The sequence below is a fragment of the Gymnodraco acuticeps genome, unplaced genomic scaffold (assembly GCF_902827175.1).
Source record: "Gymnodraco acuticeps unplaced genomic scaffold, fGymAcu1.1, whole genome shotgun sequence".
In the NCBI taxonomy this organism is placed as follows: domain Eukaryota; kingdom Metazoa; phylum Chordata; class Actinopteri; order Perciformes; family Bathydraconidae; genus Gymnodraco; species Gymnodraco acuticeps.
Window position 1 is genome coordinate 4,078,498 of NW_022991064.1, and position 26,886 is coordinate 4,105,383.

The 26,886-nt window shown below is 40.4% G+C and overlaps 3 protein-coding genes and 1 long non-coding RNA gene across 6 annotated transcripts in view; 2 read left to right on the forward strand and 2 right to left on the reverse strand.

Annotated features, from left to right (window-relative positions):
* The window catches only part of dlgap3 (discs, large (Drosophila) homolog-associated protein 3), a 141,032-nt gene extending 129,832 nt beyond the window's left edge, over positions 1 to 11,200 (forward strand). Inside the window, 6 exon segments of the mRNA XM_034236679.1 lie at positions 2,820 to 2,914; positions 3,761 to 3,980; positions 4,623 to 4,917; positions 5,014 to 5,105; positions 5,425 to 5,571; positions 6,215 to 11,200. Coding sequence (XP_034092570.1) covers positions 2,820 to 2,914; positions 3,761 to 3,980; positions 4,623 to 4,917; positions 5,014 to 5,105; positions 5,425 to 5,571; positions 6,215 to 6,532 — 1,167 coding nt within the window. The 3' untranslated portion in view covers positions 6,533 to 11,200.
* Positions 11,201 to 13,951: 2,751 nt separating this feature from the next.
* LOC117559945 (tissue alpha-L-fucosidase-like) lies at positions 13,952 to 22,932 on the reverse strand. 2 transcript variants are annotated; one of them, XM_034236677.1, is made up of 8 exons: positions 22,411 to 22,932; positions 19,188 to 19,322; positions 18,473 to 18,610; positions 18,192 to 18,297; positions 17,483 to 17,683; positions 16,541 to 16,731; positions 15,042 to 15,141; positions 13,952 to 14,705 (listed from the first exon to the last, which is right to left on the reverse strand). In XM_034236677.1, the coding sequence occupies exons 1-8, from the start codon at positions 22,749 to 22,751 to the stop codon at positions 14,571 to 14,573; spliced, it is 1,347 nt and encodes a 448-aa protein (XP_034092568.1). In that variant the 5' UTR covers positions 22,752 to 22,932; the 3' UTR covers positions 13,952 to 14,570. The 2 variants fall into 2 exon arrangements, with proteins under 2 accessions (XP_034092568.1, XP_034092567.1); XM_034236676.1 differs by lacking the exon at positions 22,411 to 22,932 and adding an exon at positions 20,722 to 21,352.
* Positions 21,624 to 26,686, reverse strand: LOC117559944 (tissue alpha-L-fucosidase-like). Of its 2 annotated transcripts, XR_004571075.1 has the most exons (8): positions 26,108 to 26,686; positions 25,570 to 25,704; positions 25,048 to 25,291; positions 24,752 to 24,952; positions 24,488 to 24,672; positions 24,126 to 24,225; positions 23,825 to 24,031; positions 21,624 to 22,149 (listed from the first exon to the last, which is right to left on the reverse strand). XR_004571075.1 is itself a non-coding variant. In XM_034236675.1 (7 exons), the coding sequence occupies exons 1-7, from the start codon at positions 26,464 to 26,466 to the stop codon at positions 23,894 to 23,896; spliced, it is 1,362 nt and encodes a 453-aa protein (XP_034092566.1). In that variant the 5' UTR covers positions 26,467 to 26,683; the 3' UTR covers positions 23,299 to 23,893. The 2 variants fall into 2 exon arrangements, 1 of the variants encoding a protein (XP_034092566.1); XM_034236675.1 differs by lacking the exon at positions 21,624 to 22,149 and having other exon boundaries at positions 23,299 to 24,031; positions 26,108 to 26,683.
* LOC117559946 lies at positions 24,025 to 26,291 on the forward strand. Its single transcript, XR_004571076.1, has 3 exons — positions 24,025 to 24,636; positions 24,727 to 24,867; positions 25,541 to 26,291. It is a non-coding gene; the product is annotated as an uncharacterized LOC117559946 (long non-coding RNA).
* Positions 26,687 to 26,886: the final 200 nt, after the last annotated feature.

A 26,886-nucleotide genomic window follows, 5' to 3' on the forward strand; every position in this document is an offset into this window, starting at 1 on the left:
GACGTTGGGCCACTACAAATAACTCACAGGGACCAGAGGGTGAACTGAAGGTGTTCGCCCTCTGGAAACCAAACACTGAGTGAGAGAAGGAGCAGGAGCTGGGTGTGGCAGGATTTTAAAACTTTACCAAACCCAGCTGAGACAAATCACTCCTAACTAGCAGCCTGCCAGCTGAGCAGCTGCTGTCACTCAAGGGGACTGTCACTCATTGCCAAAAAACAAATCTTGATACATTTCTGATACACCTGTGTGCAAAATGTGAATAAAAAAAGGAGTGGAAATGTTTTTAGAAAAAGTATTTACGGAGAAAATGCCCAAGACCCATTAGAAGTGGTTTGCTGATAACATAAGCATTTTGCAATCACAACCTTGAAATAATTCATAACTAAGCAAGAAGGTCATTGATAATCATGATATGCTAAATATTTTATTGTTGTTTTTATTACAAAGTAAAAGGTAAACTAAATATTTAAGAGCAGTCGCCATACAATATATGCCTTTAGTTTGACAGACATTCAGTTATTTGCGTCCTCAACTAAATCCTCCCCTTTTGGTAAATTTCAGTTTAGCCAAACTGTGAAACATATCCCTAAATAAACTCTTAATCATGTCCCCACACTGAGAGAAATCGAGGCTTTGTCACATTTAAGATAAACACAGTGACAACAACAGACAAATGTCTATTAATCAACTAAATGTAATGACTAGTATTTTAAGCACTAATCAAAATACAGTTAAAATACTCAAGGTTGGCTACATGGTAAAGAAACATGTAGAGACTTGCAGGGAGTAATTTAAGAAGATAGGTCCGACTCCTTATGTGTGCGTTAAATACAAAGCAAGAGTCAGGAATCAATGAGCATAGTTTAGCATGACCAGGGGGGTATACTACGAAGCAGGATTTTCGTTTAGCCGGCTAAATTCAGGGAAAACTCCGGCTTTCCGGTCCTACGAAGCTGGTTCTCTTTTTAGCAGGCTAGATCTACATGGTAATTTATGCTTAGCGGCTAACCTGGTCGGGACCAGGGGCCTATACTACGAAGCTGGTTCAACCTAACCTGGATATGTTTGAGTTAGCCGGTTGGCCTAATCCAAAACATACGCGCTCTCGCTAAACTGTACTACGACGCTGGTTATCAAGTGGATCGCTCAAGCCAGCCGTTGCCTATCTAGTTAGGTGCGCGTTCACATGAAAGGGGTGGTATCTGGAGCATTCGACCAATCACAAACATGGAGAAGCGTACTGACAGCGCAGCGTCAAACTTCCTGAATGAAAAGTGAACTTTAACACTAGTCAAAAATGAAGAAGTTAAACTTTGAACATCCATGACTTAAACACTTTATCCAGGATAAAAGCCACATAGCTGCACCTGCAAGGTGAATACAGCTGGCAAAAGAAAAAGTGTTTGAATGCGTACATTAACAGGTTTATGATATCACTGCCCCGTCTAAAACACGATCTGACTTTAATTACATTTGTCTCGAGTGTTTCGTCAACTTAATGTGTTGCTTAAAATAATACTTCTGCATACAGTATGTGACACTGAGTGTTGCACGGCCAGATACGGCTCAGCTGACTCAGATAAGAAAATATATGATACATTATGAAGTGATATGCCGCGGACTGTACTTAATGTTACTCTGATCCGGTTACTTATGTTGTGGCAGATATTTAATTAAGCTTTCTTAACGCTAATGTTATAATAGTCAGATTGCTCTGAAGATGGGAGGTGATATTCTATTAATGTTCACACACAGTCGGTGATTTTTGCCGGCCGTCTTTCCTGCGACGGCAGCTTTTCTGTATTTCCTTTCTCCTGTAATATTACTTGATCGCTTTAAACTCCGCACACTGAGCTCTGATTGGTCAGCAGGCAGTGCTTTCACTGAGTTGAACTCTTAGTCTGCAACCTAACCAGGGGGGTATACTACGAAGCAGGATTTTCGCTTAGCCGGCTAAATTCAGGGAAAACTCCGGCTTTCCGGTCCTACGAAGCTGGTTCTCTTTTTAGCAGGCTAGATCTCCATGGTAACTTATGCTTAGCGGCTAACCTGGTCGGGACCAGGGGCCTATACTACGAATCTAGTTCAACCTATCCTGGATATGTTTTGAGTTATCCGGTTGACTTAATCCAAAACAAAGCCGCTCTCGCTCAACTGTCCTACAACGCTGGCTATCAAATCCTGGATAAAGTGTTTAAGTCATGGATGTTTAAAGTTGAACTTCTTCATTTTTGACTAGTATTAAAGTTCACTTTTCATTCAGGAAGTATGACGCTGCGCTGTCAGTACGCTTCTCCATGTTTGTGATTGGTCGAATGCTCCAAATACCACCCCTTTCATGTGAACGCGCACCTAACTAGATAGGAAACGGCTGGCTTGAGCGATCCACTTGATAACCAGCGTCGTAGTACAGTTTAGCGAGAGCGCGTATGTTTTGGATTAGGCCAACCGGCTAACTCAAACATATCCAGGTTAGGTTGAACCAGCTTCGTAGTATAGGCCCCAGGTCACAGGAGTTAAATTAGCTAGCCGGCCTTTCCCCAAAATGAAAAAATATGCCTATTAAACTCACTATTTATAGTTATGTACCCAGTTATGTTTGAAACCAGGGGAAATGCACACACACCTTCCTATTTATTGAGGTTTAGAGGTGCTAGGAGGCAGATGTGTAGCTATGGCAGAGCCAGGCTAGCTATTTCGCATATAAATTAAGCTAACCAGATGCTGGCTGTAGCCTTTTGTTATGAAAACGAATACTTAAATTCCAGTTTTGTATGAGGTCTTACTGTTTTGCTTTGTGGCTTCTTCTGCTCCAGGTGGACAGCTCAGAGACTCTGTCAGATTCAGACCCAGATGGAAAAGCTCTGACAGAGGTCCACTCTATAGGAGTCCAAGTGGAAGATGACAAAAGGTAACGGAAACACAACATGAAATCTAAGCAGGGGGAAAGTTTTCGTCTTTGAAATCTCTTACAAACTTGAGATGTGTTTATTTTGCCTGACATTTAGCTTGCCTTAATTATGGACACAAACCTCCAAACTATGATATGTTTTTGTTTATTTGCTAATGTTGTCTTTGCGGGGAAAGAATGTGGCTTTATCAAGAGCTTTTGGTCTTTGCACACTAATTTATGTGAATAATTGTAATAAATAATGTTCAAAAAAAGCCTTCACCTCCTGGGCGCCCAACAGTGCAGCCACCTATGGTTGATTTCTAGGCTAGATCCTATTATTTCATTTAACATTTCATCAGAGATCACAGCTTGAACTCATTAACACTTTGTTCCAAGAATGTCTTGTTTTTATCAACTGTAACCATGACTACTGCAAATCATACATTCAACATGATTTTTCACATGTCATGCAGCCCTTTTCCTAATTGTATCCAGCATCACTTACGGGTCAGATTCACTTGCATGCGAGCACCCCCAACATCACACACTCCCAAACCCCAATGTTCCCCACTTCCTGCATCTTCAAGGATGACTCACATCTAACGCCTTTTTACACAGCAAACAAGGGTGAGGGGAGGTATAAACTTGTTATAAAGTAAACATTCATCACTGAGTCTATTGACATGACATTTGCACACACTGCTGCGTCATATGCCAAAGGATTTAACAGGGCTTAACACAACCCAGTGAGTATTAGTGACTGCAGTGACAGCTTGACTCAAAACTTATTTGAATATGGCTTTTGCATGCGATACTCTGTGTGACCGGATGGTTCTGGGCCTGCTGTGACTCCCTGTGTTGCAGGCGTGCTCGCTTCAAGCGCTCCAACAGCGTGACGGCGAGCGTGCAGGCCGACCTGGACCCCGAGGGCTTCCCCGGGCTCAGCATCGCCGTGCCAATGCAGGACAAGAGTCTCCAGTTCGGCTGTTCTTTCCAAAGGCACTCCTCAGAGCCGGAGTCAGCAAGCCAGTACACAGAGTGCCAACGCACTGTGCACACGCAGGGACAATGGGCGTACAGAGAGGTAGTTCTGCAGTGATATGCATGGCCAAACTATTGAACTGTATCTTATCAGTCATCATTCAGGGGTCTAAAGTCCCCTTTTGATGTAGAGTTAGGTATTACGAGTACCTTGAGGGTGAGGTACAAACATGTTTTATTTCAGACTAGTGGAAATAAACATTCAAAAAATACACTATATCTTTATTTTATTCTAAATATACTGTCTATGCATTCCTATGTGTTGCAGGCTTTTACAAAAGGGTTAGTTTATAAATAATGTATAGCTTGATTTATATTGAAAACTTGTATCCCTGAAAATCTGTAAGGATGTTGACAGTTTTTAATTAAATGGTGGCAAAGAGATCTAAAAAAAATCTCTCTGTAAAATAAATAGACTCTTATACGTCAACAAAATGAGAAAAACTTTTAAAAATGGGCTTTATTAAATGATCAAATTGCAATATGCAAATTAAAAAATAATGACAAAGAATAATAATGCCTCAATTGCATATTTAAACATCGCATTACCGACAACTTGTAATACAAAAAAATGGTGTCTTAATGCAAGTCATCAGCTAGGGAAGTTTCATGATGATATCTATAAGTTAAAATCTTTAGTGTCTTGCAAAATACAGTGTCCAACTGTTTTCTTATGCCATCACAGGACTTACTCCAGGGTGGCTATACCACGGAGGACTGCCCAGGGGACCCGCGGCCCCACCAGCACCCACACCTGCCTCCACGATCCCACTCCCCTCTGCCCATCACCTCTGAGAGAGCGTGGGCGGGGACGCCGTCACTGGAGGGCCCCCGGAGCTTGCCCGACTCTGGCCGCGCCTCGCCCTGCATGAGAGACGGAGAGTTCTTCTTACGCCTCCTGCAGACAGAGGTGGAGAGGATGGAGGGCTGGTGCCAGAACATGGAGCGAGAGGCAGAGGAGAACGAACTGCCAGAGGAAGGTGAGTTTGGGCGGCAGGTCAAAAAGGATCAGAGAGAAAAGAATAAACAATGATGATTCTTGGTTTTCTAAAACGACATGTGCGCTGTTTCCGTAGTTCTTGAGCTGATACGAAATGCAGTTGGCAGTGCCCAGATGCTCATGTCTCAGAAAGTCCAGCAGTTTTTCCGCCTCTGCCAACAAAGTGTGGTAAGTATGTGTGATAGCACAGAAGATCATGACAACACACATTATAAATGGTGCATGGTTTTGCTGAGATTCACAGCAGCTAAAAGCAAACTAAGCTTCGCTGCAGAAACAGTTGCAAAAAAATATTATTCAACCGTCTTTCTCTCTTGGATATTGTTTTTTTTTTAATCTTTAATAATTTTGTTATGCTTCTTAGTCAAGATGAAGCTGTCTTTGGCTCTTTTCTTGCTGTAGCAAATGCAAATGTCCCCTCTGTGGGACGAATAAAGGTATTCTGATTTCTGATTCTGATCACATGTCATGTCCCGCCCCCCCACAGGACCCTTCAGCGTACCCTCAGCCCACCTCTCAGGACCTGGCAGGCCTCTGGGACCTGCTCCAGCTTAACATAGAGGACGTCAGGGTCAAGTTTCAGGACCTCCAGAGGCTCAAGGACTCTGGTTGGAGGCTCCCACCTGAAAAGAAGGTGAGAGGCCTGGGGGTCCAAAGAGCCCTGGTTTCCCTACGCCACTCCCCCAGAGCTAAGATGGCGGTGTGCAGAAGAGTAGCGCAGATGGTCGTGCCCTCCAAGCCTTTGCAGACTGTGAACATACACAACAGCCAGAGGAACTGAACTGCACAGGATAACATGGAGTCTTAAACTGATAAAATATCGAAATACATCAGCTTTTCTGCATTTATTGCAGCTGAGAGGAAAAGTCCTTGTCTTTCACATTACTGTCGATAAAGCTCACTTTCTGATACTGACTACATTATTCTTGATAACAAACTAACAATTGTTTCTCTTCTCTTCTTTTCCTTTTTACATCTTCGTTTTCCTCCTTATTCTCCCATTTCATTTCCTTTTGTGTCACCCGATGCCGATGCATGCTGGGATGTTTTTTGGTTCCCATTTATTTTGTTAACTATGATTATTTGTTTCTCATAATGTCTCGGTGTGTGATTCTTCCTCACTGAAATTATACCTTTTTTGTTTTGCCATTCTATTTGTTTTTCCCAATATCTCCTCTTTGTTGCATGGAATTTTTGTACAACCATACAACCTTTTTGTTCCCGACACGATATATCCACTGTCCCTTTCCACCAACGTCTCACCATGGCCGGGTTAGGAGGATAAGAAGCTTCCTCCTCCCTTACCAAAGAAGCCAGCAGGTGGGGTGAGTGGCAGCCTCCGGGCGGATAGCGTCGGGGATGTGATCGGCGGCGGTGGAGGAGGAGCTGGGTCGGGGGGCCTGGTGGTTCCTCGCATTGGTGGACAAACCCTACCCATGAGGGAGAAGTCCCTGGACCTCGGGGACCGTCAGAGGACAGAAGCGAGGAGGAGGCTCCTGCAGACCAAGCGTACCGCTTCCTTCAGGCAGAACTCGGCCACAGAGAGCGCAGACAGCATCGAGATCTACATCCCCGAAGCCCAGACTCGACTCTGAACACAAAGCCCCCTCACCTCCTCACTCACCCTCAGCCCCCCTGAAGCTGACCTGTCTCAGTCTTTCTCTGAGTTTTTGAATCTTCTACAGGTCATCGCTATTTATCTGATACCCTCCCTTGAGCATCACTTCACTTCTCACAACTACAATTCACTACTCTTGCTCATTAAACAAGCAATGACAGCCATTTTAGTGTCTTGAAATTTGGAAATGTTACTGACACAGAAGCCTAGACCTGAAATGGTAGCTAGCAGATATGAGTTATAGACTTTTTTAAGAATTTCCTTTTGGCTGACAAGCAAGAAACAGTCCACTTTTATAGCAGTAGTCAGCGGAGGTTCACGCAGTAGTAGCATGCCTGTGCGTGTTCACCCAGCACTTCTCCATCACTGAAAATAAAGGGCTTAACGGGAACATAACCTCTGCGGAGATGACAGAACCTCCCTAAAGATCTCCTGTTGCCATTTCCTGAATGCTACCAGTATGGATGAATAAACATGGATTCATTTCTCACCATCAGTTTAAATGCCCTAAAGTCAGATGGTTGGCAATCCCCAAAGAACATTCTCCAAGCATAGTCAGTCAACTACAGCTGGCACTTTTCACCCAGTTACCATCTGTCCACCCAGGCAGCCAGTCAAAAGAATATGAAACTATTTTCTGTCACTTTCCCTCACTCCTCCTGCCTATCCATGGCCTCCCCTCATCATTCAGCTGTGAGGCTGTTTGAATGTGCAAGTGCTATTTGTACATAGTGTGCACACTCGTGTTTGCCAAAAGGAGCTTTTGCGGTGTAGCATCACAGCCTTGACAGCTAGAGAGCAACACAAACACACACACAAATTGCTTTTCCGCTTTTTATGTAGTCTCTCTGAAGTTTCAACTGTTCAGGGGTGGGGTTGCAGGGAATATTTAGGGGGATATGTTTGGTGGCTTTTCAGGACTTTACTGATACGGTCCCTATTTCACTGTGAGATTATAGCACCACCGAGTGGTCAAATGAGGGCCCAAACCAACAACAGTGGTCTGCAGAGAGCTCTTTCAACCTCAGTCAGGAATTATCAAACGCCCTGATGAAACAGCCATGAAAGAAGTTCTGTTTCTTTTTTTTCTCTTCTCTTCTCTCATATCTTCAGAATGGACTTGATATGTTTGCATAAAAAGCAGAGGATCACAAAGTAAAAGTGGGGAGAGCTAGGAAGCAGAATCCAATCCACGCCTAACTACAATCCTCTTAGTTTCAAACGCCGCTGACGGAAAAAGGAAATTATGTATCAGAATCGAAAGAAAACTAAATAAGTCGTTTTTAATGTAGCTCCTCCCCAAAGCCTGTCCAAAGAGAGGAAAACCACTTGTGGTGAAATGATAGACACAAAGGCAACTTGATAGTGAGATTAGGTTACACTTGGTTTGAATGGAGTTATACTATGTTTGTTGCACTGTGTGTTCCTTACCCTTCCTCTTTATTTATTTCTTTGTTGGCTGGTGTTCCAGTTAGGCACGATTTTAAAAGCTATGAAAGGGTCTTATTTATTTATATGTGCGAACAGATATTTCGGTAGTGTTTTGTGTGTGTGTGTGTGTGTGTGTGTGTGTGTGTGTGTGTGTGTGTGTGTGTGTGTGTGTGTGTGTGTGTGTGTGTGTGTGTGTGTGTGTGTGTGTGTGTGTGTGTGTGTGTGTGTGTGTGTGTGTGTGGGTGTGTGTGGGTGTGTGAGAGAGGATGTGTGTCATAAGGGACGAAGCCCAATGGAAAAGTCCAAGTCAGCAGTTTGAAATAGAAAAAAAAACACATTTTAAGAACCTTTTAGCATGACCTGTTTTTTTCCTTTTCTAACACTTGGATTTGGAATGTGTTGGCAACATGGGATATTTTAATGGGAGATGTATATTTTATAATATAATCTACATTTCTAGATTAGTAGAGACTATTGAGTACAGTATATGTACAAAAGCAGCATATATCAAATGTGAAATACTACAGTATTATTATTATTATTATTATGATAGATTATAGCATTGTGTGATACTACAGCTGTGTGGCATATCCAGACTCAGTACATGTGAAAAATGATTTCAAATGAGTATTATCTTGAGTTTGTGAGTGCTGGGTCAGGTTCACAGGGTATAACTGGCAAGAGTGTTTATTGCCAAGTATGATCCTCCTTAGGCCTACTGTATATCTGTCTGTGGTTCTAACAACATATACTGCTGTACCCCCTCCCTGTATTTCCCCTTTAGAACCAACTACATGTGCCTAACCAGCTATATGTGGAGGTTTTCTTTGAACACAGTTTACAGTATATATATATATATATATATAGAAAGATATGTAAATAGAAAAAGTATACAAATCTTCAGAGAATATTGTTAAAGAAAATGTTTTTATCAAATTGACACGCCATCCTTTGTCTCGCTCACTGTCACTCGCAATACACACATAAGACTGACGGATTTTGTTGATGTTACTACTGCATGTTTTATGTCAAACCTCCTTTGAAAAATGTTGCAGAATCTTGACTGATAAGAGTACATTTTGTAGCTTATGAACCCTTTTTTGTGATTGAAAACTATTGACAGGATTTTACAATGCCGTTATTAAATGAGTCATACCTTTGTACGAAGAAGACATCCTTGGAGGACTTATGACACTTGGCAATCAATGCTTTGATTTGAATCTCAGAAGAACAATTTAACAACCTCCATGTAAAACAAGCTGCCCTGGCAATTACAAAAAAGGGCTGAGAATCAGTCGACATGTTTAATTCATCTGCAGCACTGTGGGTTGCAGCCCTTTTTGTCGACTCATCCTCCTCTGTTCCCCTCAAATTCAACAACATCAAAGTGGTGTTTCACACAGCCCTCATCAAACAAAGCACAAATACCTGCTTTTCTACTGTTACTCCACTGTGAAGGCCTCTTGACTCCACCCTCACAATCCTCAGACCTACACACAGAGGGGTGGCATGGTCTTTCCATGAGGAGTCGGCCTTGAGGAACACCAGGAATCAAAGAGGCTTTGTGGGATTTTTATCCACCGTAGCAACTACTACTTCTTCTTCAATTCTCGCTTGACTTTGTCCTCTATACTATTGATCACGTTACGGTGTTAGCCAGCCACCTTGCCTTGAAACAGGTCCATAGCAAACACATTTTGGTGGTTTTTGATTTCCTTTGTTCCGTATTTACCCATCTTCACAGTATAAATACAGGAGCCTCAGCTAGAAATAGCAGCCTGGGTGTATATTGGACAAACATGATCTGAGCACTCACCAACACACCACAATGACTGCTATACGAACCCTTTCACCTCTTTCTAGAAGTGCAAAAACCACTCGTGGACAGCCAGACGGACAGGACACCTCAGAGTACCTCAGTTTCTAGCAGCAGTGTCTCCAACCCCGACCCATGCCACTGCGCTCAGGGGATTCTCTCACACAGACGGACCCTGATAATACAGGATCAGTCCCGCGGGAATGTTGTCCATGTTCTCTGAATAAAAAGGGGCAATCATTTGAGCCCAGATTCTCTTGTAGCCATTTTCTGAGACTGGCAGAGCAGTGAAAGATGTTGTGGTCGTATAAAGAGCTCAATTGTAGCCAATGTGTGTGGGCTGTACTGTATGCTGTGCATTTGCAACAAAGTGCAACAGAAGGGATGCTGTAGCAGCAGATTTGAGTTTGAGTTATTCAGATATTTCTGAGGCAGAGCTGCTCTGGAGGAAAAAGCAAAGTCACTGGAGGTAAACCTCAGTGGGAGAAGCAAAGGACCTTTTTTGTCTGGCTTAGTAACCAGAGCTGTGAGCTGTGGCTTCTTCTTCTTCTTCTTCTTCTTCCAGTACTCCCTGCAATATTTAAAATATACCAACTATCAAATAAATAAGAAATCAACCATTTGATGTTTTGAAAATGCATTTTTGATTAGCACTCACAGTCCGCAATGCTTAGGGAACAATAGGACATTTTGGGATAGCATTAGCAGTAACTTTATACACATTAGTAGAACAGTAAACAGTGAAGCTGATATTTAATAAAATAACACTGGATTGTATTGTTATGGTTATTATTATATGCCAATTTGTTGTAAATATGTAGACAATTTCAATCAGACCCCAACACAAAACTGGTAACCCCGATAAACAAAAGGCATTACAGAATGTAAATACATTCAATGGCCTTTGGTGAGAAAAAGACAACCACCAACAGTATCAAAAAAGGGTCCATTTTAGTTTTGATTTAATTTTAAGAATTGTAACTCTAATTCTCATCTATACCAAATCTACATTAAAATATGTATTTGTTCCCTCCTCTTAGAGGTTTTACTTCACAGCCCCAGAGCAGCTTAAACCCCAGAAGAGTCTAACTGAAACTCCAATGTGCCTTTAGCACTGAGGTGTAAATGTGCTCATATGTGTGTGTTTGGTGTGTGCGTGTGTGTATTTACACTGTAGTGTTGCTTTACAGTACACACACAGGTAACCATGTGGGTCAGAAACAACTGAGCAATTACTGTGTAATTATCAAAATCCTACCCTGCCACCCTAGCGTTTACAAACATGTAAATACCTGTTGCCAATGGACATTGCTATTCTCAATATGACATATATTGTTATAACAATATGATTATTATTATTAGTATGATTCTTGTCATTAAAAGGATTCATTATTGCAATCACTCTCATTATTATAAATGGTGTTGTCAATTATAGCTATGGGTAAACATTGTTCTTTATTCAAGGGCGAGTAGTGTGTATGATAACAAAACAAAAAACGTTGAATACATGACGATACTTCTTGCGTTGCTGCTACTGAGGAGATGGGGTAGAAGTAAAGCTAAGTGACAATAACTCTGGGTAGACATTTTTCTCTGGGATCGATGATGGACACGCCAATGAGGAGTTAGAAATCACAATTGGAAAGTAAGCGTTCGACAGACGGACTGAATGGACTATCCAAACTTACGACCTTCTTTCTCCATTTGCCCCAATATGTTCTGCCAGATGAGGAAAACACGGACAAAAAAACTGTTGCAGACTCTCCACTCTCTGTATTCTACTCTATAATGTAGCAAAACTAAAATAGCCCCTCATTGTCTTCTCTCCACTTCTTTCATGTATTTCTCCTATCATTTTTGATCAAACGGGTTTGATACAGCGAGCTTTTCTGTCTTTAAGCTCAGCTTTATCTCGAGTGTTCTTGTTTTCTACACGTTTGATTCAGTGCCAAGACAGCATATTGTAAATGCAAACATTAAATGCTTTTTTTTCTCCTATAAAAAAAGTTGAGCATATAGCAATAGCAATGCCATAAGACATTAACTTTGTTTCATTAAGCCACCAGTGGATACACAACATGCATGAGAACACCACGGTGACGGAGGAGATGCTGAGTTTGTGCTGGACGACAGTGGAGGGTGTTGCACAGTGAAGTGTAAAATCATGATTCTGTTTGTTGTGCTTTGGTTCTCATTTTGTACATACACATTTATTTATTGATCTTGTATGTTTTATGGATCTAGATGTGTCCAAGGGGCACGTCCGATAGCGCTGAAGCCCGGAGAGATGGCACACTGTGACGTGGTTTACCCCCAACACAGAATGTAACACTGTCAACGTTGTCAAAACATTTTCTAATGGCTAATATTATTACTATTAATATGATTATTATAAAGCTATTTTAGCGAGTTAAATGAGAGGTGCTGTGTCTACTTAGTCTTTCTTTTGTGTGCATTTTCTGACTCTTTCTTAATAGGTCTCAATATGACCCCTTTGTTTACTTCTGTAACATAATGACATCCCTTTGTAACCCCTGTGCTTCTATTGGCTAGCGCTCCAACACATTGTACTGATATAGGCTAAGGGGCAGGACATCACTAAGCTGTTGACCAATCACAACAGAGCCTGCCAGCTGACCAATCAGAGCAGACTGGGCTCTGGTTTCAGACAGAGGGTGAAAAGAGGTGCTGCAGCACAGGCAGTATGAGAAAAATAAAAAGCTTTTTGAACATTAAAGCATGGATACATGTCAGAGTCGACACTACATACTGATATGAAACTAGAAAATGAGTATAACATACCCTCTTCAACAACATTATAAGGTGAGCTGTACAGTTGAGTGGATGTTGTTATTATTGTGATAGAGCCAGCTCTTTCCCCATTTCCAGTCCTGATGCTAAGCTAAGCGTCTTAAGCTTTGTATTTAAAGACATGACAGCAGAGATCTTCTGTCCAACTATTGAAATTCTTTTACAGAAAATTGTGTTAATGCAAGACCATTTTGCTTATACAAGCGGATTAAGAAAATATATTTTTTACAGATTGTAGAGGAAAAAATTGTTCAATTGCAGAAAAAAACCATGTTTACTCAGCTAGTAGCCTTATTACATCTTGTTGATAATGAAATAAATAACTAAGTAGATGGAAAGGTTTGCAGTGGAACCACATTTGAAAGCGCCATCCAAAATGCAAATCAGAGGTCAAAAGAAAACTTTCCTTTTCTTTCCTGTTTTTGCCCGTCGCAATTTGCAATGCAAATGTCGAGCTGAGCACATACATCTATTTAGGAAGGTTAAAGAAGAGGACAGAGAATAAATTAGCTCTGGCATTCTGAGTAAATTACAGTCTCTGTGGGTATACTTTTCACAGTCAGTCAGACTGACACAGTAAGGGTATATTTTGATCCATCCGCACCATATTTGTGGTCAATAAACTGCACTCATAAAGAAATCCCGCTGCTACGAATATAAAGTGTCTCACTGAGGTTGACATTCAGCGTAGAGCTAGTTAGTCAAATGTGAAAATGTTGGAGGTGAATGAGTAATGCCATCCAGAGGCACTTAAGGGAGTTACAGGGAGGGAAAAAGTGCTAACAAATGCTGCCCAATAGTGAACATACTACGGAGTGTGAAAACTAAGTGATCACACTTGAGTGCAAAAAGCACTCTCGAGGTTTGTACATCCTGTTCGGGACTCCAGAAAGTCAGATAGGATTTAAGTTTTAGAGGCAGTTGTTGTGTCTGAGCACAACTCAGCAGCAAGAAACAGGAAGTTCCTGAAGTAATGAGTCCTGAAGGATGCTTTAGGCGAATTGAGACACAGCTAGACAACTTTGTTTCTTGACCTAGCCTTAAGGGATGCTGAATGTCTCAAAACCCTACAGGCTAAAAGCACTGCAAGGAAGAAAAAAAGTCAAGCTATGAGCAGGAACAGCCGAGTGCCATCGAGCTATTATATTCAAGAGAAAGAACACATTTCTATTATCTGTACACTCAGAAACTCCAACCAAAACAGTCTAGATTAAAAAACAGCACGACAGGTAAGTGGAAATGTAACTTTTTTTGTAGTTGGACTGAACCCTCCCAGAGCTTCTTTGGAACAACATCAACCTGTAAGATACTCATATAATGTATAACACAACACGACTATTCATCAGAAAAAACAAATCATCTTTTTATTCAGTTGTTTTTAGAGTATGTGCATTGTATGTAAACGGTTTATTTTCCAACAAACCCTCCTAATTCATTATTTCTGAAACAGCAATTGGACAGCTGGGGGAGCTGCCAGGAGAGCTTCACAAGCCGAACAGAAGATACCACTTTTCATTCAACATTTGTATCTAAAAGAGTACAATTAAGAGGCAGTGACACATTCAATCTGGTCACCAGTTCAAGTCCCGGCAAGACCAAGTGCTACCGAGGTGTCCCTGAGCAAGGCACCGTTCCCTACACAGCTCCCCGGGCGCCGTTCAAAAATAGCAGCCCACTGCTCCTAACACAGGATGGGTCAAATGCAGAGAAACCATTTCCCCACGGGGATTAATAAAGTATATCGAAATCAAAAAAACATTTTTTAAAAGTCCTCAGAGCTATAAAAGGAATCATTGAAGAGGAGTGTTTCATTCTTTCATTTTTGGCACAAATACTAACCCATTAAACAAGCGCCGTCCCTTTAACCATAGTGCATACATTCACCCATATCCCAGAAAGATAATTAAAACCTGAGATATTAAAAATCATGATATTCAGCATTTTAAAGGTTCAAGGCTTACAGGATGCCGTCCAGTTTGAGAGTCCAGGCCTGCCCGGGGGCATAGGGCAGCTCAGGCAGAAGGACAGTGAGACCCCCACCCGGGCTGACCGGAGACCAGGGGAGAGGTTTCGAATTTCCCAACAAAGTCACCTTAGAAGGGAAGAAATGTGTGATTTAGTTTGTTATATTATATGAGAAACCGTATATGTTAGTGTTGGGTTGCTATACTGTTCTGCAGGTCCAGTCTGTTTTACAACATTAAACCGTTTTGATTTCATGCAAATCAGCATATGTCATTATGGTTCATTCTGGCATTTGATTGAAAAGTAGCCTTCATCAGAAACCATCAAGACGCTCAAATTAGCATTGCATTAGTAATGAGCAATATGACAGTGTGAGAAAACAACACTGTGTTTTTTTAACATGCTAACAAAGCCGCTAATGTATGTATAATCTATAAAAACAACATCATTTCAATCCCATTACCTTAGTGACGGCAGATGTTTTGGGTCCCAGTAGTAGCAGTGTGAGCTTGGGGGGTTTGGTGATCATGATGGCATACACAGAGGTTCCTTTAGAAGTATACCTAGAAAAATGGAGAAGATTATTGCTCAAATGATCCACTTCAGGGCATCTAGCATCTGAGTTATTAAGATGCAAACCACGCTACATCCTTTGTTGCATTTTCTCCCCTTCTCTCTTTACTTTTCAATCAGTAGTTAATGAAACATGCTTTAGTGCTGTTAACACGTAGACATGAAGAAAAACATGTTTATTTATGGCTGACATTTGATGTTTTTAAATCAGGTTTCATCTTTTTTTTTTAATATATATATATATATATATATATATATGTATATTAGTGGTGCACGATAATTATCTGTCCGATATTAGGAATTATGACGTCATCCCGATAAACCCGATAAAAGTATTAATAGCCCAGATAATATACAATATATGTTTTGGGTAAAAAAAAAGAAATACTGCGGTGTGGGTGGATTGGGATGAGGGGCGCTTGTTTTTCACTCGGCTCCTCCCGTTTTGCCAGTACTGTGGTATTAGTGGTTTAGGAAGAGGGGAGTTTTTCACAAATCCAGCGGTCCCTAACTCATGCCTGGCTGTGACGTAAATGGTGTGCGGCCGTGAAGCCAGGACAGTAAACAAAGATGTCGTCGGTAGTATGGGACTATTTCAAAGTTTCAGAGTTAGATAGTTCGCTTGCTATTTGTATTAACAAATGCAATGCAGAAGTTCCACGAGGAGGGAAAAAGGCAACGAGCTATAATACTTCCAACCTGATTAGTCACCTGAAACATCGCCATCGCTACGATGGTGTGTTAAAAGCATACGAAGACACCTGCGCTGCTAAACTAGCGGCGAATCCAAAGCCAGCTGCAAAGGCACCGGGGCTTTTACCTATCGACGAGGCTTTTGAAAAAGGCAAGAACTTTATTTGGGAAAATAAATATGGTCACTTTGAAGAGTCAAAACTGTTCTTGGCTTTGTTTTGTTCATAGTAGTAATGCTCATGTCATTTGCTCAATACTAGTCTTTTTTTTTACCACCAGCTGTGAAAAAACTACAGGTACATTTAATATATATATATATTATATTATTATCGGTTATCGGTATCGGTCTTGAGAAGCAGGAAGTTATCGGTATCGGTATCGGTTTCAAAAAACCAATATCGTGCATCCCTAATATATATAATAATTGTCTTCATCCTTTTTAAAGGGTGATTGAGACTGATTACAAATAATAATAATTATAATTCTGTTAATTAAATATAATCTTTTTTTGGAGTTCTTACACTCTTATTCATGACTCAAAAAGCAAGAAGAGCATTTGAATGTCAAAGTTATGAAAGCTTTGAAGCATCAAAATATTCGGTAGAGGAATACTTTATACAATGTGTGAATGCATTCATTTCAATAATACATCACAGGATTACAAGATCACAGAATGTTTCTCCCTCTGCTTCTTACCAGACTGGTACAGTGGTGTTCTCGGTCTGGACCCTCCAGGGTTTGGAGGCGTAGACAGCCTCTCCATTGATCTGCAGCCAGGCTCCGACCCCCCTGAGCCGCTCCTCAAACACTGCGGGGATCATCCCATCAGGTGTGGGACCCACATTCAGGAGGTAGTTCCCTCCCAGAGCCACAGTGCGAACCAGATCCTGGAACAAGAGAAGGATGACAAGTCAGGAAGAGACTCCTCACTGATCACAGTATTCTTCCTGTACACATATTTAATTAAGATGACTGAAAAATCAAGTGCTTTGCTTCATTTGGATCAGGATTCTCTTGAAAATGATTGCAAAATCAAGGCACACCTGATTGTAACATAGACCAGTGTTTCTCAAACTTTTTCATACCAAGGACCACTTAACCAATAAAAAAACACTCGCGGACCACCTAACTCCACAAATATAAAAAAACTCAGTTTTTCTAGAACAGATTACAAATCGCCTGAAAATGGTACAAACAAGTGGCAACATGTGTGATGAAGGTGTTGCGCTGGGCTATATCATGCAATTGAAACTTAACCTCGCTCCATTGCGGAGATATTCCCGCGAGAGTGCGGAAAACTTAAAATGTATTTATTTATTTCAAATGTGAAATGTTACCAATATACTCACGGACCACTAGGGGGCGCTCACGGACCACACTTTGAGAAGCACTAACATAGACAATTAAAGGTCAACGAATTGGCTGTTTGAAATAGCAACGTATTAGATTAGATTGATTACTGTTTTAATGTTAGCAATTAAAAGAAAACTTAAATTACAAAATGTCTCCGTGATGGCTGCACACGAGCAGAAATTACGTGTACAGGTATGTTCATGTATAAGATATACAAAAGCGGAACCAACCTATCTCTCATTACAGATTGGTTAATACAATGATGCTGTCATCACTTATCCTCACCTCTATAATGGAGGGTAAGTCCATCAGTTCGCTCATCTTCATGTTTCGGCGGTAGCCCCAGGAGAGCGTGTCCACAGATGTGCATTTCTCCCATTTGTGCTTGGGCAGCTGGCCCGGAGTGTATTTGTCTTCACAGTTGTAGTAGCCGCCATGTTTACAGGCACAGCCAGCGCCCCAGCGGTCATTCGTCACGATGGTATCCTAAGATGAAGAAAAGAAAATGCAACCCCAGTTAAACTATTAATAGTCGAATGTCTTGCTTAAAGAATACACTGACTATATACAGCATTTGCACACTTGTTCAACTAGAACTAGAGATGCACTGATTTCAATTTCAATTTGTATTATCTTTGAGCAGCCAATTGTGACTATACTTGACAGCATGCAAACATATTTGTATTACTTTTCTTTCTTGGAAAATTGAAATTCAATTATATGGTCATAATAATAAAAAAAAACTCAATAACTAACATACATTTCCTCCAATACTGCACCAAGTTTGAGTACCTTCTCTCACTCAAAGAGATGCACAATACTGTACAAAAAAAATCCCACTAAAAATGTATTACAGTACATAACACTTTCTCTAACATGGTTTATTTTCCCAGAGGAAAACAGAAGCAGAACAAATCTATAATAGATCAAAAAACGATGTAAATCTGACAACCGGTGGCCAATCAGTCGGTTAATCTCTAATTAAAACACTTACTTTGACTGGGCTGTCATTGTAGAGCCAGGCCAGGAATTCGGTGGAGTTCCAGTAGGTGTCAGGAGCGTCCCAGTCTCCATCGGACCAGATCAGATCAGGTCTGTACCTGCAGAACCACAGGAAGGTAAAAGGTATTAACATACTGCCATAAGATTATATTAAAACATGCTTTTATACAGTCACATGTCAATATAACCAAGTCTAACTTTATTATCATAACAAGGTAGAATAAACATGTTTGTATTGCAATCTGTTGATGGGGTAATTTAAGTGTTACACACCTTACAACCATGTTATAAAGCTCAGGTAGAAGTTTATGCATCACAAACTCCTGTGTTTTGAATCCATTCTTCTTGTCTGTCAGGTAGAGAGGGTTGAACCACTCATAAAGGGAGTTGTAGAGTCCATAGTGCAGTGACCTAAACAAGAAAATAAAACATCTTAGAATCCAAAAAAGGCAGGCATTAAAACTAAAGACAGCAAGGTATCTGAATGACATGACGATTGGGAAAGCCACAAATTCAACCCTATATTCAAATGGTGGTTGAACATTTCTCTGAAGAGAGGATGCACCACTTAACATTATTATCACGTACTCCATTTCCTTATTCGGAAATATGTGTACCTCACTGCATTAAACGCATTTTTCAGTAAGGTACCATAAGGAAGCCTTCTTCTTTTATATCAATCCTCAAACTTTACTTTAACTGGAAGGCTTTGTTTTGTTTTACACATGTACATCTACTTTGTATCCCTCTTTTATCACTTTTACCAAACGTATTTGTTTATTAAATAACAACAACAACAACAAATCCCAGGTCAAATGTTTCTGCTTTTCATTTGTTTTCATTGTTATCGTGACTTTGTGTAGACCATTTTATATTGTCCTGAAAACCACTTACTATTCAATAAACAAATGATGATTATCATATTCATTTCATCACAAAGTACCATGTATAACACTTTCTCTGTACTTTATAGCATTTGATGGCCCACCTGTTGCGCACCGCCTCCCCCAGGTCCCCCACCAGGTCCCTGTGAGGACCCGTATCCACTGAGTTCCAGTTCCAGGAGTTTGGAGACCCCCAGTTTGTAAATCCTTCATGGTGTTTGGCAGTCAGGACGACATATCTGCAAAAAAAGGTAACAAGGAACTGTTAAATCAGGTTTGAGGAGGGTTGGATTACATGTACGGGATTATGTAATAAGGATACAAAAAAAGGTGGTAACACTTTATTTTGATAGTCCATAGTTAACACTCTACAAGTCATCAGTTGACATTCAACAACACTGTTTCAACAGACAAGTAACATGCATGTAACTAACTGCCAGTAGAATATAAGGTACATCTCAAGTGTTGATCTATAGATTTTACAAAAAGTGTCTGACTGTCAACATGTTTTTTGCAACCGATATTCAACCTTACTATCTGTAGATTGTGAGTTCTTGTGAAAAACCTTTTGTTCTCAAGTGAATGCATTAGGCTTCTGTATTTATCTTATATATTAGTCAAATAAAACAGGAACAGGTGTTTCTAACTTAAACATTACATACATAATGCTTTATTCCCATGTCTGCTGCATATCATTAGTGGATGAATGTATGTGTTCTGTTGATAGGTTATAGACTTTCTACTGTTCTCAACTGTGTTTCACTTTAATTGGATAGTCCTAACACATGCCTACAAACGCTTAGTGGAGAATGCCTACTAAAAGTATACAGATAGTCAACTCTAGATTATTTGACGATCAACAGATAGTCAACTAAACTCTAAAGTTGCTCATCTGTTGATCATCAACTAATGCTTAATGTAATCTTTAGTTGACATCTTGACTCTCAACAGACTCAACAGATAGTCGACATGACCCTGTTGACTTTCAACTGACAGATTGATTTTGAGTAGTTGATTGTCAATTTTGAAGATGTTGACACAATATACAGATAGTAAGGTTGAATATTGGTTAATACGCTGTTGACATGCTACTAAATGTCAACTGATGACTTATAGAGTGTTAAATATGGACTATCAAAATAAAGTGTTACCAAAAAGGTTAACGTATTCCCTTTTAGTAACATAAAGAAAATATGTTACTGGATTTGGATTACTGAGGATTATGCTAAAATAAAATAAAATAATTATAGTATTGATTCAATCTTTTTGATACAAAATAACTAGTTTCTTCTTTTTTAAGGTTACATTGTTCTGTTATTGCACATCAAATACCTAAATAAGATTTTTTATAGATATGTCTTTCCTATTGCATTTGGAATTCAGATCATGCAAAAGTAACATTTGTTTTACATTACTTTCATATTGTGAAACGTAGATGAGGATACTGATTCAATGTTTTACATGTAATAAGTAATTGCCTCGGAATATATGTTTAAAGTAACCCTCGCAACCCTGTGTAATACACCAAATTAGGGACTTTTCGATGTAGCAGAATGCATGCTAGGACGTATTCGAAACCAGAAGTGATCTTATTTGTTATCAAATGCTCTGTAAAGCCAGCTCTATAAATACACTCACTTTGCACCAGACGCCTTGAATATGTCCGCCCAGTCCCCCGGGTTGAAGAACTGAGCGTGAAACTGGGGGGCAAACTCCGGGTAGCTGAATCCAGGTGGGTAGTTTTTGGACATGTAGCTCACACACTTCTGGTCCGGAGGTTGTTGGCCCTGCCAGTACCACCAGAACCACTCACTGCCGAACCCGGGCACAGAAAACACCCCCCAGTGGACAAATATCCCCACCTTCGCCTGGTCGTACCATGGAGGCAGCGGCCGGGCGTCCAGGCTGGCCCAGTCCGCGGTGTACCGAGCCGCCGTGTGAGGCACCAGAACACCGAGGAGGAACCACAGAGCGAGCATGGTTTTAAAGTGTTAGAGTTAGAGTTCACTCCCCTGAATGTGAGTGAACATTAATGCTACTGGGAAGCTAATTTTAAACTGTTTAAAAGCAGAAAATGCGAAATAGTTTCACTTCCTGCAGTTGCACTATTATTGTTGTGACCCTGCAAGTGCGATGTGTCCCGTCACATGACTGAAATCACATGAGTGTCACGTGATTACACAGTCTATTTTTTTTTTATGATAACTTTATTTAACACATGAACTTTGCATGATGCAAGTATGCATGTATTATTTATTTATATGTATTATCATCTTGTTCACACATGTGGCATTATTGTAGGCACGTGTTACATATGTATTTACATTTAATGCAAATTTAAGCAAAGGGCAGATTTCATAAATAACTAGATTTCGAGCCAAATTTAGCTCAGGCCTAAATCATTTTAAGTTTACAAGCTTAAGTTACTGTTTTAAACAAATATGTTTTACTGTACATAAAACATTGATTGCAATGTGGTCCCATGACTTAACTGAAATCACATGAGTATTGCTCAGTCAACTTTATTCAACACATCAACATAGGGATAGATTTGTCCTTGTTTTATTTATTTATATGTATGATTATCTTGTTTACACATTTTGCATTATTGTGTTATTTATGTTTTTTACATCAAATGCAAATGTAAAGAAAGGCCATGAATAAAAACTATTACATCTTGTAACAAAAAAGGGCATAGAAAAAAGCTCAAAGTAACACCCAAACACACACATATAGTTTACACGTCATCATTTATCTTTGTTTATAGATTTCTATACACAACACATTTATGTAAACTCAGTACAAGTAGGAGTGACCTTTCTACATTGTTTAAGGACATTTTCATATGGAGAAGCCCAGCTTTACCCTTACAGTAGACACCTGAGGAAGTCAATGATTCATTCAAAGTGATTGACGAATCAAACAGGAAGAAACACAATTTAAAAAGCAAGAAACCTGCAAGTACATTACCTTTCAATAAGCCAACCCTTTTTAAGTGATCCTGAATTGGCTTCGAATGAGCCAAATCTTTCTAAGTGCTACGTACAGAAGTAAGAATTTATTTATTTTTTATTGTTAGTAGCCTAACATTTGTTTTACATTACTTTCATATTGTGAAACGTAGATGAGGATACTGATTCAATGTTTTACATGTAATAAGTAATTGCCTCGGAATATATGTTTAAAGTAACCCTCGCAACCCTGTGTAATACACCAAATTAGGGACTTTTCGATGTAGCAGAATGCATGCTAGGACGTATTCGAAACCGGAAGTGATCTTATTTGTTATCAAATGCTCTGTAAAGCCAGCTCAATAAATACACTCACTTTGCACCAGACGCCTTGAATATGTCCGCCCAGTCCCCCGGGTTGAAGAACTGAGCGTGAAACTGGGGGGCAAACTCCGGGTAGCTGAATCCAGGGGGGTAGTTTTTGGACATGTAGCTTACACACTTCTGGTCCGGAGGTTGTTGGCCCTGCCAGTGCCACCAGAACCACTCACTGCCGAACCCGGGCACAGAAAACACCCCCCAGTGGACAAATATCCCCACCTTCGCCTGGTCGTACCATGGAGGCAGCGGCCGGGCGTCCAGGCTGGCCCAGTCCGCGGTGTACCGAGCCGCCGTGTGAGGCACCAGAACACCGAGGAGGAACCACAGAGCGAGCATGGTTTTAAAGTGTTAGAGTTAACTCCCCTGAATGTGAGTGAACATTAATGCTACTGGGAAGCTAATTTTAAACTGTTTAAAAGCAGAAAATGCGAAATAGTTTCACTTCCTGCAGTTGCACTATTATTGTTGTGACCCTGCAAGTGCGATGTGTCCCGTCACATGACTGAAATCACATGAGTGTCACGTGATTACACAGTCTATTTTTTTTTTATGATAACTTTATTTAACACATGAACTTTGCATGATGCATGTATTATTTATGTATATGTATTATCATCTTGTTCACACATGTGGCATTATTGTAGGCACGTGTTACATATTTATTTACATTTAATGCAAATTTAAGCAAAGGGCAGATTTCATAAATAACTAGATTTCGAGCCAAATTTAGCTCAGGCCTAAATCATTTTAAGTTTACAAGCTTAAGTTACTGTTTTAAACAAATATGTTTTACTGTACATAAAACATTGATTGCAATGTGGTCCCATGACTTAACTGAAATCACATGAGTATTGCTCAGTCAACTGTATTCAACACATCAACATAGGGATAGATTTGTCCTTGTTTTATTTATGTATATGTATGATTATCTTGTTTACACATTTTGCATTATTGTGTTATTTATGTTTTTTACATCAAATGCAAATGTAAGGAAAGGCCATGAATAAAAACTATTACATCTTGTAACAAAAAAGGGCATAGAAAAAAGCTCAAAGTAACACCCAAACACACACATATAGTTTACACGTCATCATTTATCTTTGTTTATAGATTTCTATACAAAACACATGTATTTAAACTCAGTACAAGTAGGAGTGACCTTTCTACATTGTTTAAGGACATTTTCATATGGAGAAGCCCAGCTTTACCCTTACAGTAGATACCTGAGGAAGTCAATGATTCATTCAAAGTGATTGACGAATCAAACAGGAAGAAACACAATTTAAAAAGCAAGAAACCTGCAAGTACATTACCTTTCAATAAGCCAACCCTTTTTAAGTGCTCCTGAATTGGCTTCGAATGAGCCAAATCTTTCTAAGTGCTACGTACAGAAGTAAGAATTTATGTATTTTGTATTGGCGAAGGTGCAGTCCCTTCTTGACCTAATGACTTGATATTGATTATCCACAACTCTGACGTTAGACTACTCCCTCCAGTTTCAGACACCAGGCATTTCCAAGAGATTTTGGCATCGCAGGCATAAAAATCCTGAGTCCAGCTGTTGGTGTGAGTGGTTCCCACTTCAGTAGTACATCAGGATAGTCCATGAGTGTAACCTGTGGATATAAACGAGAATAATGTAGATTTATTCAGTATGACAATTGAGTTTAACTGGAATTAAGCGTTTAAGGCATACGGTGTACAGCTTACATTTGTGGCTCCAGTCATCCTCGGTGCTGTGAGCTGAAGAATCTGTTTGGACGGCCAATGAAGGATAATGGCATGAACCGTATTGTTTTTGGCCGTGTACCTATAATAGGACCAAGAAGTCTTATGTTACATCAAAGATTATATCACATTTACTTTTTTGTCCAGACCAAGTGGAAATGTGTCTTTGGCTTCTACAACACAGTTTGAAAACATAGCAATATACATAATACAAAAGTGCAAATGGTCATGTAGCAGTGGAAATAATAAAGAGAGAACATTTTATAGATGCCTATATTTCAAGTGACAATGGCCTCACATAGAGACAGAAGATGGAGTGAAAAAACACAAAGTCACAATCTCACCACACAGTGCTGTTTTCCATCTGGACCCTCCATGGTTTGGTAGCATAGATGGCCTCTCCATTTATCCCCAACCAGGCACCAAGATCCCTCAGCCTCTCCTCAAACACCGGGGCAATCATGCCATCTGCCATTGGCCCGATATTCAGCAGGTAGTTACCTCCCATTGCCACCACGTAGACCAAGTCCTAAGAAATGAGCGAGTTCAATTAACCAAATAACTTTTCTTCCATCATTTGTAGGTGATGTCCTACTATGAACTCTCACCTTTACGATTGACGGCAGGTTCATGACTTCGCTCAGCTTCATGTCTCTTCTGTAGCCCCAGGATCGGGTGTCGAGGGACTGGCATTTCTCCCATTTGTGGTCTGGAAGTTTACCAGGTGTGTACCTATCAGCACAGTTGTAGTAGCCTCCATGTTTGCAGTAGCAGCCCTTACCCCACCTGTCATTGGTAACCACCACATCCTAAAGAAACACACGGGTTGTTACGTACAGATGAAGACTGCAAATAAGCATGATAAATTAAATACGCTCTGGTGAAACCTGTGGTTTTCTTTCACCTTGACTGGACTGTCGTTGTAGAGCCAGGCCAGGAACTGGGTGGAGTTCCAGTAGGTATCTGGTGCTTCCCAGTCCCCATCAGACCAGATCAGATCGGGTTTGTACGTCGTTACAAGGTCCACAAGCTCTGGAAGAGTTTTACTGGCAACAAACTTCTGAGACTGGAATCCGGAGGCTTTGTCCAACAAGTAAAGGGGATTGTACCATTCATACATAGAGTGGTAGAGGCCCAAGTGCAGTGACCTGTATGTAGAAAAATACAAGTGAATTCACAAAGTAGTTTAGCACCGTCATTCGTAGTCAACTATTTCCTTTCTGACTCATATTAGATAATTCATGCTTATATTAGAAGTTGTTTTGTTTTTATTTACATCCCATTACTGTTTGCTTTCTGTAGATGTCCCTCACCCCTGAAAGATTTACCGTAAATCATTATTGACGCTGTATTTGATTGTGAACTACTTTAATACCCTTTCTTTATACACGCTTTAGATGCAGCATCCTGCTCCTTATCTTCTCACCTTTTCCTGACAGCCGCAGCCAGGTCTCCCACCAGGTCCCGGTGAGGACCCACATCCATTGAGTTCCAGTTCCAGGAGACTGCTGAGGGCCAGTTTGTGAATCCTTCATGGTGTTTGGATGTGAACACAACATACCTGTAGAGACACACACTTAAATTCCCTTACAAATATCAGGAACAAGGAAATGAGAAGTTATAATAACAGAACATAAGACCCCAAAAAGTGAATCAGATTACTCTAAAGCATTTTGTTAAAATAAAGTAAACTGGACATTGACACACTTTGGAAAAAATTGGTTTAAATTACAACAACAAATCTAGTTAATGAGTTTCACAATATTAAAAAAGGACCAATTCAACCCGTGTGCAATGAAATGGATCAGGGACCTATACTTGTCTTTTTATATGACATAGTGCCACTAACTGCAGGCAAGCCTATACATGACACCTGCAGGTGTAGCTGTATAAACAGAGACTTTGCTTTAGTCCTTATCCAAATCACATTTGTATGGCACAACGAATAGATCTCATGACTGTACCTGGCTCCAGAGGCTTTGAATATGTCTGCCCAGATTTCCGGATCAAAGAATTCTGCACGAAACTCAGGCGCAAAGTCGGTATATTTAAAACCAGGCGGGTAGTTTTTCTTCATGAACTCCACTAGTTCTGGCTGCTTTTCTGAGTGCCACCGCTGCCAGAACCACTCACTGAACTGCCCGAAGCCAGGGACCGAGAAGACCCCCCAGTGGACGAAAATCCCGAACTTTGCTTCATCGAACCACCTGGGCAGGGGTCTGGCATCCAGGCTGCCCCAGTTTGCTTCATAGCGCGCTGTGCATCCAGGTATCCACATGAGAAAAGTTACGCACATAAAAAGGAGTATGCATGTAGGACGCATTTTGAGGAGTTCTTGTTAACCTGTAGAGCTACACCTGACTACGAAAAAGTAGTTAGGCTTGTTTGAGACGAGCTGCGGCTCGCCTCGAAAGTAGACGATAATAGCCAATCGCAGACGGGGAGGTTTCAAAAAGCTCGCCTGAAGTCTGACCAGTCGGACTCAGTTTCTGCTGCTTCTTCTTCTTCCGGCTTTTTGGCGGATTAAAATATGAAAACGGTAAGCAGTGCAAGTATAGTATAAAATATATAGATATTAATTTCATGATGATAAACATTGTGGAACAATGATGAAAAATGTGAATGGAAGTGGCGACGTAAAACTGACACAAAACAACAACAAACTTTTGCCGAGCCAATTGGAGAGTTTCATCTCCAGCACGGGGTAAAAACCACCAATGACCAATGAAAAAACTAATGAAAA

Excerpts from the sequence above, each read along its gene's own strand:
- LOC117559945 (XM_034236677.1), bottom strand. The coding sequence starts at position 22,751 with ATGCTCGCTCTGTGGTTCCTCCTCGGTGTTCTGGTGCCTCACACGGCG. Across the intron at positions 19,323-22,410 it reads TTCAAGGCGTCTGGTGCAAA|ATATGTCGTCCTGACTGCCA; the intron begins GTGAGTGTATTT and ends CTTTTTTTGCAG. Across the intron at positions 18,611-19,187 it reads GGGGAGGCGGTGCGCAACAG|GTCACTGCACTATGGACTCT; the intron begins GTGGGCCATCAA and ends TTTCTTGTTTAG.
- LOC117559944 (XM_034236675.1), bottom strand. The coding sequence starts at position 26,466 with ATGCGTCCTACATGCATACTCCTTTTTATGTGCGTAACTTTTCTCATG. Across the intron at positions 24,226-24,487 it reads ATGGAAAACAGCACTGTGTG|GTACACGGCCAAAAACAATA; the intron begins GTGAGATTGTGA and ends GTCCTATTATAG. Across the intron at positions 24,032-24,125 it reads GGATGACTGGAGCCACAAAT|GTTACACTCATGGACTATCC; the intron begins GTAAGCTGTACA and ends TTATATCCACAG.